At 49.5% G+C, this 11320-nt stretch overlaps 1 protein-coding gene across 2 annotated transcripts in view; it reads right to left on the bottom strand.

Moving 5' to 3' along the window:
• Window positions 1–499: 499 nt before the first annotated feature.
• The window catches only part of ADAMTS3 (ADAM metallopeptidase with thrombospondin type 1 motif 3), an 88545-nt gene continuing 77724 nt past the window's right edge, over window positions 500–11320 (bottom strand). The window contains exons 17-23 of one of the 2 annotated variants that reach the window (XR_003987536.1): window positions 10175–10338; window positions 7958–8123; window positions 7097–7229; window positions 6788–6995; window positions 5853–5970; window positions 2043–3035; window positions 500–1866 (exon numbers count right to left, since the gene is read on the bottom strand). Coding sequence is in view for 1 of the 2 variants with exons in the window: in XM_030450003.1 (XP_030305863.1) it covers window positions 2458–3035; window positions 5853–5970; window positions 6788–6995; window positions 7097–7229; window positions 7958–8123; window positions 10175–10338 (1367 nt within the window). In the remaining variant the exon portion in view is untranslated. Of the gene's footprint in view, window positions 3036–5852; window positions 5971–6787; window positions 6996–7096; window positions 7230–7957; window positions 8124–10174; window positions 10339–11320 lie in introns of both variants that reach the window. The other variant, XM_030450003.1, reaches the window with a different exon arrangement.

The raw sequence follows: 11320 nt of genomic DNA, 5'->3' as shown, positions 1-11320 counted from the left end.
TTGGCAGGATGTATTAAAACACAAGTTTGGCTGAGACCAGAAGCCAAACTGAGAGGTACAAACTTGTCAACACACTGGGCTGGGAATTTGGCCTCCTAGTATTAATTTTGCTTGTTGGTTTTTTTTTTTTTAAACATCATTTCGAGTTGTTTATGGCATCACAGCATGAGAATCAGTAATTACAGACAAAATACCAAAATATAGCTGGCAAATTCCTGGGCAGCACACCACAGCAGGGGCCCATGCCCCACCACGTGTTTGCAGCACAGGGGAGGCTGAAGCCATTTGCCTTTCCCCCCCATTCCTCTGCAACCTGTGCTCTCCCATGATAAAAGCAGCACAACTGCTAGTCAAAATGAAGCTAAATATTGAATTAATTTTTTTTTTGTGCCAGGTGGTAGAAGTCATACCTGCTGCCCCTTCCTTTGGCACAGCATGACTCATAAAAATGAAAAGCCTGACCCCCCTGAGTGAACCAAACCCAAGCAAGACTTGTTATGGTAAAGGTTTTATTGCTGCCTGCTTCCCAGTACAACAAACAGTCTCAGTAGTGTACACTTGACAGGAGGAGGAATCAGCTTCTAGAAAAGAAACCAAAAAGGTACCAGGATTATCTATACCCACATTGTGTATATGTGAAAGGTAAAGAGAGAAAAGAGAATTTGCCTTTTGGGGAATTTCAAAGGAACACACACACCCTGTTTGAGGCTCAGGCACTGTCTGCACCACCTGTCTGATGCTCATTTCTTGGCCCTTCAGAAGCCCTGCAGAAAGGTAGCAGCAGTTCTGTAGAGATGCTGAGTCAGTCCATCAGGGGGAGATGCCACCAGCAGGAGGACAGACATGTCCTGCAGAGGGTGACCTCACACTCTAGCCCAGCAGGAGGAACCTACCTGCTTGATCATCTCCTGACAACAGTTTCCATCCTTGGTTCGCCCCTGTGACTCTGCAAATCCACTACAGGTGGCTCAAGAATTTCATCCCTGGGGGCCTGATCTACACTGCAGCCTTCCAGAGGCCCCTGGAATGGGCCATCAGGAGGACTTCCACAGGGAAGCAGAAATTGCACATGAAACTGGAATAGCCTGTTTAGAAATTAAGGATACCTGTAATATGAAACTGGCATGAGACTTTTTTCCTTTTTAATAGAATGAGATCAACAATTTCTCTACAGTAGTTTAGTTAGCTTAAATTTCTGTTCTAGCCAGATGACATAGCATGGACAGGTACCTAATTCCATCTCTGTTTTATCTTGGCAAAAAGGAATAGTCAACTGCCCTTAGTGTAAATATTTAGTACATAAAATACTATCAAGGAATCAACTCTTAATAAATATCTTTAGTTCTCAACCCTATATACAAGTACTTTACAGCAACACACAGGAGGGAGTGTGGTTGGGTGGCCTGTGACCAGGATGGTTAGTGACATAAATTAGGAGTACATTATTGCAGTCAGATGCATTGTGGTTGTGGAGCTGTGGAGGTGAACCATGCCCAGAAATAAATATCTTCCTCACCTTTAAATCAATGCTTCCAGTAGGAACAAAACAAAACAAAATTCTAATGCAAGTCTTGCCCCAGCTTGCTCGTCTTGGTGCCTGTGTCCACCTCCATGGGGCTTTTCCAGCTTGGGAAATGACCAAGAGCTCACCAAGACTCAGACCTGGAGCTTTACACCTTTTTTCCTCCTCTCTGTTTCAAAAGAAAGCATCACACTGTTGATACAAAAAACCAACCAACAAAACCCTTTCCAAGTGTCAGCAGATGTTATTCATCCAAAACTGGAACTCCTCCTTTAATGAGAATGAATGCTGCTTGAGAAGTCACCTCTGGGAATGTGGGTAAGGCAGAACTCCATGGCAGGCACCTAGCAATTGTCCAGAACACAACATAGGTAAACAGTTGTCTGACAGCACAAAAAAACTCTTAAAAATAATACTGATTTTCTGCAATATACAGTATTTACACACTGGCTGCAAATGTGCTCATCCAATATCCATTTATAGAGATAAATTAGCAAAAAAAAAAAAAAAAAAGTCTTACAGGTTCAGCTGTTCCAAAAGCCAAAGTTTTGTCAGAGTGTAAACGTTGGTCTCATAGCCAGGGCATCTTCCACATCTGAGTGTTTAGAACCAAACCCAGTGAGGTGAGCACTGAGGTCAGGGCCACCTTTCTGTACCAGAGCTTGCCTGGTGCCCTCAGCAGCTCCTGCTGACTGCTGGGATGGATGCTCTTTGGTGGTGTCCTCCCATGTGCTCAGGCTGGGCAGGGGGAGGAGGTGACTAGAAAGTGAACCAGCACTTCTTGTTCTTTGTATTTACAAGGGAAAGAAGGTGATGACCTGCAGTGTCCTGCTGGTGGAAAGCAGCATGCACCGAAGTCCCCAGAAGGGAGGAAATGAAACCCAAAGCACCAACAAAGCCTCTTCCCATGGCTGTCCCCCACAGGGTGGTCACACTCATCTCTCCACAGAGGAGGACCTGGAAGGCCATCTCTTCTCAGCCTGCTTCTCACTCCTCCTTGAGGTTCTGGTTGGAGATGGAGCCCCAGCTGTGGTGTTAGGAGCTGGCAGCAGAGGAGCAGCTGCTGCCAGCATCAGGGCTGGGTGAGTGCTGAGGCTGCTGCTGTTGGCAGGGAGCTGCTGGAGCAGAGCAAGCAGCCTGGGAGCCTTCCTTGCCCGAGAAGCTCTCCACTGGGGGAACTCGGCACCTCTGGGCTTGGTGCTGGCCAGGGAGATGTGTGTGGCTGTGTCCTCTTCTGCAAAAGGGAGCCTGCCCAGAGAGCTCCTCCCGGGCAGGAGCTTTGGGTGATGGGGTGCTGCAGGGGTTGGCACCATCACAGCCCTTGGCAGGTGGCTCTGAGCAAACACAGCTTCCTCTTCAGTCCCTGCAGGCTCAGTGAGGAAGGGGGGTGGGAGGGTGCTGCTGCGCTTGCTGCAGGACTCACAGCACAGCTTCTTGTAGCCTGGGATGGAACAGTAACGAGCAAGCACCTCCATCTGACAGAAGATGGACTTGTCTCCCATGCAGGGCTCATCTGCAAAGCAAACATCATGTTGGTTATAACCAGGTGAAGGGCACCAAGGTGCCTGGGGGACACTCAGGTGGGCATGGACAAAGTTCTGTCTGTGTTTCATCAGTGGTGGGATAACCTGAGGTGCTTCTGCCTCTGGCACTGCCTCTGGCAGAAGGTTTAAACTAAAATGTTATAGTGGGCTAAAGGTTTGTTTGGATAAAGCCCGAGTTCTTCCATGACCCAACTGTAACTGGAGAACTGATGGAAAAGTTTTAACAGGTAGGTTGGATGTAGGATGCCTTGAAGTTAAGTGTGTGGCATCTCATACAGTCAGGGAAAAGATCTCAAAGAGGTCAAAGATCTGTTAGAAATCCCCAAACTGTCAGTGTTTCTCTGAGCATTTGCTGGATGTTTGCTCCATCAACAGAGATGCAGAGGTCACCTTGGACAAGACAGCAGTAACAAAGTGAACCCCTGCAATGGAGGGGATCCCTTCTACCACTTGTCCTCCACCCACAGTTAAAATTACGCAGTCAGCATTTTACTGAGCAAGGCAGGGCAGGTAACACCACTGACTGAGCTCTGAAATGAAAGGACCTTTCTGTCCTGTGACATTTTTGTCACCTGTGTACAGATGCTGCCTCACCACATGTCACCACCCTGCCAGGCAACTGAGCTTCCCTATTTTAAAGTGTTAACTGCAGCCCAACCTTTTGATCAGAGGAAATCTGCTTAATTCCAGGGAACTCAGTAAAATGACACACATGCACCTCAGTGGGGCTGTGGGACGCTGGTTTTAAATAGCAAATTACATGGCTGCAGTGGGGAATATAAACCTTCTCCTTGCTCCTAATCCCAGTGTGCTCCCCTGGACAGATGGCTGTTGGTTCTCAGCAAAGCCAGCATTAACCTGCAGCTTCACACGGGGACACAAGGAGGCTACAAGAATATTTCCAGCTGGCACTGAGCACGGGGAGTTCAAGGGCCATTTAGCATTTATAATTCAGCTAAACTAGGAAAGCTAATATTGAAAGACAAATCTTTGCATCATAGATAGAACAAGCAAACAGGATGGCTTAAAGCAACAAACCAATAGAAAAGGAAGAACCAAACAATAGTTTTTGCCTTTCCATGGTGACAAAGCACCTGCTTTTCTCTCACTGTTAATTTTTTGATGGTGGTTTGTGATGGTTTTGATTGCACACCTCGAGCAACAGTGCAAAGATTTGTTTTTGTACTTCTCTACGTGCAGCAGGTTCTGTCAGCCCCATCCTGGAGCTGTGTACTCACATAATCCCTTTTTTTTATTTTTTGCTTTAATTCTGCACACCCTAATGGACCATTTCCTAGCCAGTGTGTCAGGGCTTGCCTCCTCCTGCTGCAGGCCATGGAAAGCCTTCTCCTCCGTGCAATTTGTTACTTGCTTCCCAGGAACTAAGAGCAGAAGACAAAAGAAAGCATTTTGGCTCCTTTGGCAATGTGCAGGAGGTGAAGCTACCAGGATACAATTGAAATCAGCTACAAAAATATTCCCAGTGGATTTTGGGACTGCCCCAGCCCATGCAGAAGACATCCCTGTAACCTGAAGTACATTGCTTGGTGAGAAAGCAGGCTGAAAGTTGGCATTTAGGGACTAACACTTAAACCAAACCTGCTTTCTCCTGCAGTCTGCATCTTGTGTTGCAAAGCAGGGATAGTTTTCACCTGCTGACTTCAAAAAAAAAAAAAAGACTTTTGGAGGATCTGTTCCATACAGGTTCTTAGGTGGAACTTGCCCAGAACTTTCTTCTAACGTGGCACAGCCACAGCTGCCTGCTGCTCAGCTGCCTGCTATGGACCTGCAGGATAAACTTCTGCCTCCTGTTTCTTTCTAGTCATAGAGACATCAAAATCCTAAGTGGAAAATCTACAGGAGCTGTCCTCGTTTTTCAGCTCAACCAAGGCAGGTGGTGGAAGAGCTGGCAGCTCTGCTCCCAACACAGACTTCTGTTTTTTTCATGAAATGGAAGAGAAATGCTATAGGGTGCCAGGGAGTGCAGAAGCAATCCCCAACTGCAGCACATATTCATGGCAACTCCAGGGAGATGAGGGAGAACCTTCTGGCCCTTCACTCCCTGGGGCAGGGGAGATGGGGTGCATGCTGAACACCCAAACCCAGCAAGCATCCACCAAGGTGTTCCCACTGCTGTTTGCACAGGGCCTGGACAAGGGTGTCCCATGGAGGGGGTATCAGGTCCTACAACCAGGAGCTCCCAGCATTACCTGTGGTGAGAGGCACAGTGCTCTGTGTGCTGCTCAGTTCTGAACCCAACACTGCCTTCAAGTGCTGCTTAAGGTACAGATGCTTCGAGGTGATGGTTAAGGCACAAGATCTAAATATTTTTATGACCAGTGAGAGCCGGGAGTTTAAACCTCAGCCGTCTGTAGAGCCGCAGACAGTGATTTGCTCCCCCCTAGTGGATACAACGCTCTGTAACTGCTCCGGGTCCTTTCCCTCCTCAGAGCAGGAGCAGACATCTCCACAGAGCCGAGGCCAAGCACTTACAATCCCGCTGGGGATAAACTCTCAGGAGCTCCTACTCCATTTTTAATACCAGCTGGTGATCAGCGTCAGAACCACCATGAGGGCTTTCACAAAACCAAATAAAGCCCAAATCTGACTGAGTCAGGGACCCAAAGGTTTTGTCGTCATTAAAAGGCTTAAAAAAAAGTTTCCAAAAAATTCTACAGGAACAATGTCCTGAGGATTCCCAGGAACCTTATTAATGCTCAGGAGGTTCCATTTCCTATTTATGTTTTTCATTCCCTGGCAGTGAAGGTTGTCAGAGGTTCTCTTACCATTGCAGGGAGGCAGTTTACAAACCCTGACAGATTCTGGCTTCTCCCCTTCGCAGCGGTCCCCGGCGCGGCAGGAGATGTGCCGGCTCTCTGTCCCCTCCCCACAGGTCACAGAACACTGGGGAACAGAACAGGACAACTCAGGACATTCAGCTCTGGCACCAATGGGCTAAAAATTAATGACTCTAAAATAACCCGGGGCCAGGCAACTGGTTTTGCAAGTAGATGTTAGGGCAGGCTGATGTTACAGAGGGTATCACACAATCACCTTGGTTGGAAAAGGCTCCAAGCTCATCGAGTCCAACCATGCCCTGGCACAGCAAGAGCTTCACCAAACCCCAGCCCTAAGCACCACGGCTCTTGGACTCCTAAATCCCTCCAGGGATGGGGACTCCACCACTGCCCTGGGCAGCCCATTCCAGTGCCTGAGAACCCTTCCAGTGAAGAAGTTCTTCCTAACATCCAACCTACACCTGGCACAACTTTAACCCATTTCCTCTCGTCCTATTGCTGGTTGCCTGGGAGAAGAGACAACACCAACCTCTCTGCAACCTCCATTCAGGCAGTTGTAGAGAGCAACAAGATCCCCACTTCCCTCAGTCACTCCTTGTACAACATGCCCCCAAACCCCTCACCAGCCTCATAGCTCTCCTCTGGACAAGCTCCAGGACCTCGATGTCTTTCTTACACTGTGGCTCCCAGAACTGAGCACAATTCTCAAGCTGTGGCCTCCCCAGGGCTGAGCACAGGGGCAGGATCACTTCCCTGCTCCTGTTGGACAGTTTTTGACCCAGGCCACACATTTGACACGTCGTCCTTGGCCTCCTGGGCACTCTGCTGCCTCACCTCCAGCTGCCCACCCCTACTCCCTGCTCCCTCTGCTCTTCCCCAGACTCCAGCCCAGGGAGGTTCCTCTCGCAGAGGGGGTTCCCTACCTCAGCCCAGGGCCCAGCTTTCCACTGTGCGGGGCAGGGCAGGCGGTTGCAGGGCCGGCGGCTCTCGGGCCGCTCCCCTGTGCAGTACTTGAAGTGGACGGAGCGGTTGCCCCCGTCGGGCAGGGGCTGGAGGCAGCGCACGGTGCGGAGCTGGTAGCCAGAACCCCCGCAGGTTTTGGTGCAGTATTCCCACTCCTCTGCTGCCCACCTGGGGGGGGAAAACAAAAAAAATAACAGAAGGAGTTACGCTGCCACAGCTCAGCCTTCCAGAGGCTCAGTTCCCTGCTCCCTCAGGAGGGACACACTCACAGGGGCTGTGTGCACTCCTGCAGGTTGCACATTCTCCGGATGGGTTTGGGTTTTTTGCTGGCTTCACAGAAGCTGCGATGGACCATCTTGTTATCACTCTTCCTGCGGCACCCGTACTTGGTGTACTGGAACCCTGGAAAAGGGTTCAGGAAAAAATCAGGGAAAGCTCCACACCCTTGTATAGAATTTTTGTTGTTTAAGATCAAGTTTTGTGGCTTACTGAATGGCTTCAGGTGACAGGTATTTGGGAAGTATTTATGCTCACAATTCGTTCAGCTGTCAGGCCCGAGATGGGTGCAGAGCACCCTGAGGATGCTGTGACACTGAGACAGGTTTTTAAGGCCAGAAGGGGCAGCTGTGATCCCTTCACCTCCTCTCTGCAGCACACACAAACCACAGCACTGAGGGAACAGGAATTCCCTCCTGACTTATCAAGCAGCAGGTCACCCGCTGCCCTGGGAGTGATCCCAAGGCTCATCTGAGGGCTGTTCCAGGACACATCAGTTGCTTGGCTATAGTAAAGAGTTATTTTGACAACTGCACTCCCCACCCTTTGCTCAGAGCCACACACACACCAGGAAGCCTCAGGAGCATCTCAGCCTGAGTTCTGTACTTCCAAAGTGGCTTTGGGTACTGAATTTCAACACCTGAAAAGGACTTCTCTCTCTCAAGGCAGGAAGCGTGATACCTTCCAACACTCAGGCAGTTCAGGTATTTTAAATTTAGGCACCCAAAAATACCAAACTGCTCTTTAAAATACAAGGTAGGCTCAGACTCCTAAAGCATTCACTATCCCCTGCCACCTTTTACTCTCCCACTTCTGGTAATCAGTCAGTCACTCCTCTGGGGTCAGCTGGTTACCTCCCCCACAGGGTTTGGAGCACTGTGACCAGCTCTTCAGGGCCCACTCAAAGGTGTCTGTGTCCTCATGCAGGACATTGTTGCTGTTGATGGTGGGCACTGAGTCCTCATGAATGATGTACTTGTAAGTCAGGCTGGATCTGGTGTCGTTGTCCCGAGGGATGATCTAGGAATAACCAAACATCAGTGGTGCTGCAAAACCACAGCTCTGATTGATTCCTTTGCAATTAAAGAAACCAACTCCTGGCTCTTAGGGGAGACATGGAAACTGGTGGTTACCTGGGGAAAAAACCTGGGTGGGTTTTGTCTTCATGGTTAGAACAAACAGCAGCAAGATCAGTGCTGAGCCATTTAAAACAAGAAGTGTTTCTAGGCTGGCAGTGTAAGCTGGCCCCACAGGACACCATCATCTCAGGGTGACAGGATGGTGTAACCACAACATTTCATACTCACAGAATGTCAGGGGCTGGACTTTTAGAGCTCATCCAGTCCAAGCCTCCTGTCCCAGCAGGATCCCCCAGGTAAGGACACACAGAACACATCTGGGGGGGTTGGAAAGGCTCCAGAGGAGGAGACTCCAGAACCTCTCTGGGCCAGGGCACCCTCACAGGAAAGAAGCTTCTCTTCAGTTTGGGGTAGAATTTCCTATCTTTTAGCCTGAACCCATTATTCCTTGCCCTAATAGTGGGCAGCACCAAAAAGAGATTGGCCTCATCCTCTTGACACCCACCCCTCAGCTACTGACAGACATCCCTAAGATCCCCTCTCCAGGCTGAACAGCCCCAGGGCTCTCACTCCTTCCCAGCAGAGATGCTCAAGTCCCCTCCTCACCCTCCCAGCTCTCCCTTGCACTCTCCCCAGTAGATCCCTGTCTCTCTTGAACTGGGGAGCCCAGAACTGGATCCGGTATTCCAGGTGTGGTCTCACCAGGGCAGAGCAGCAGGAGAGAAGAACCTCTCTGGGTCTGCTGGAAACACTTTTCCTGATGCCCCCCCCGAACATCACTGGCCCTCTGGGCCACAAGGGCAAACACACACAGACAGAGACACACACAGACACACTCAAGAGACACACACAGACATACACACAGACAGACACACACAAACACAGAGACACACATAGAGAGACACAGAAACACACATACAGACACACACAGACACAAACACACACACACACAGACACACACACATACACACACTCAGAGACACACACAAACGCACATAGACACACACACACACACTCAGAGGCACAGACACACACAGGCACACATAGACAAACACACAGAGACACACAGACACACAAACAGACACAAAGACACACACAGACATACACAGAGACACACACAGTCATACACAGACACAGAAAGACAAAGACACACAGAAAGACAGACACACACACACAGACACATAGACACACACACACAGACACACAAACATGCACACAGACACAGACACACAAACACACACACTCAGAGACACACACACACAGACACCGACACACACACAGACACAGACACAAAGACACACACACAGACATACACACAAACACTCAGAGACACACAGACACACACACAGAGACACAGACACACACACAGACACATAGACACACACACACAGACACACAGATATACAGAGACACACAGAAAGAGACACACGCACACACAAACACAAAGACACACACACAAACAGACACACACACAGAGACAGACACACATGGACAGGCAGACACAGACACAACAAACACACACACACAGAGACACACAAACACAAAGATACACACAGACAGACACACACACAAACACACAGGCAAGCAGAGACACAGACACAAACACAGAAAGACACACAGACACACACAAAGACACACAGAAAGACACACACAGACAACAAAGACAGACACACACAAACACACAGAGAGACACACACGCAGACACACAGACACACACAGAGAGACACACAGACACACATAGACACACAAACACAGACACACACACAGACACACACACTCACAGACACACACACACACAGAGACACAGAGACACACACACACACTCTGCTCTTTCCTGCTCCACTCAGTTGTCCCCCTGATGCCCGATGTCCTCCTGGGCTTGTTGTTGCCCCAGCCCCCTGCAGGCCAGGCCATGGTGAGCACAGGGCTTTGGCCCCGTGCCTTGTGTCAGCCCAAGCCCAGCAGGTTCCCCCTCCTGAGTGTGCCACCTACCAGCACCACCACAGCGTCGTGCAAGGGCCCAGCAGTGTGCAGAGTCTCCATGTCCTCCTCAATGCTGTATTCCCACTCCACGCCCAGGTCGATGAAGGATCGGGATCTGGCCTCCTCCCCTTTCCCGTTCAGGATGTAGTGTCCTGTAGCTTGGTTCTTAATGGCTGAAAGGATGGGAAACAGTGGCAGCCGTGCCTCCCTGCACACCCCCAGCACCCCTGGTGCCTCCAGCCAGCCTGACAGCAGACACTCCAGAAGGCCTTCTGCAAAGCACAGCAGCAAGTGCTGGCCTGTGCTGGCCTCCAAACTCCAGTCTGATGGAGCCTGATGCATCCAAATACTGGCTTTGCTTTTGTGCCTCCTTAGCCATGGGAATGAGATCTAGGTACAGGGCCAGAGACAGGCAGAACCACCTCTGCCCAGGCACTCTGCACCTCTCCCAGAGCAGCACGGGGAGCAGCAAGGAACTTCAGAATCCCCCCTCCTCCTCTGCATAAGGCCCAAACTGGTGTTACTGGGATTAGTACAACAGCCCCTCAGCAGCCTTGCAGTGTAGTTCTTGCAGTCCATGAACAGGACAGCTTTTTCATCACATTTCAGTTTCTTTTGTGCATATTTGCACATACCAGATGCTAAAACTAGTAAGCAAAGGGCTGGGGCATTTCAACCCCTGGGAAAGTGCTTGGGTTTTAATTCCTGCACCAAACCTTCAAAGTCAGGCAGCATGGGGATTATCATGCTCCTTACAGGCCAATATATTAGAAATCTGAAAGGTGGACTCTCATTTTTTTCTTCCCTCCACCTTTTTCTCACACACCATAAACCATGGTTAAAAAATGATGCAGAAGCCTTGCAAGTTCCTGTGTTACAGTAATCCAAAAGCAGGAGCTCTGCAGTACCACAGCTCTGGCTGCCAGAGCAAAGCTGAGAGTTACTCTCAGGCTGTGCTTGCTCCAAAATGAAGCTCTTGGACCACAAAAGCCAAGTAAGTTTCCCCTTTTGACATTATCACAGTTGAAACAATTTCCTCTTTTTTTTTTTTCTTTCCTGTTTCTACTTCTTTTTAGTAGTTAACCCAGTCTGGCTGGAGGGTTTACAACTCAAACACTGCCCAAGCACATGAGGGGCTGATTAAAAGGCCATTAA

The sequence above is a fragment of the Calypte anna genome, chromosome 4A (assembly GCF_003957555.1).
Source record: "Calypte anna isolate BGI_N300 chromosome 4A, bCalAnn1_v1.p, whole genome shotgun sequence".
NCBI lineage: Eukaryota > Metazoa > Chordata > Aves > Apodiformes > Trochilidae > Calypte > Calypte anna.
The sequence above is the reverse complement of the archived record's forward strand: the minus strand, read 5'-3'. Positions and strand labels throughout refer to the sequence as shown.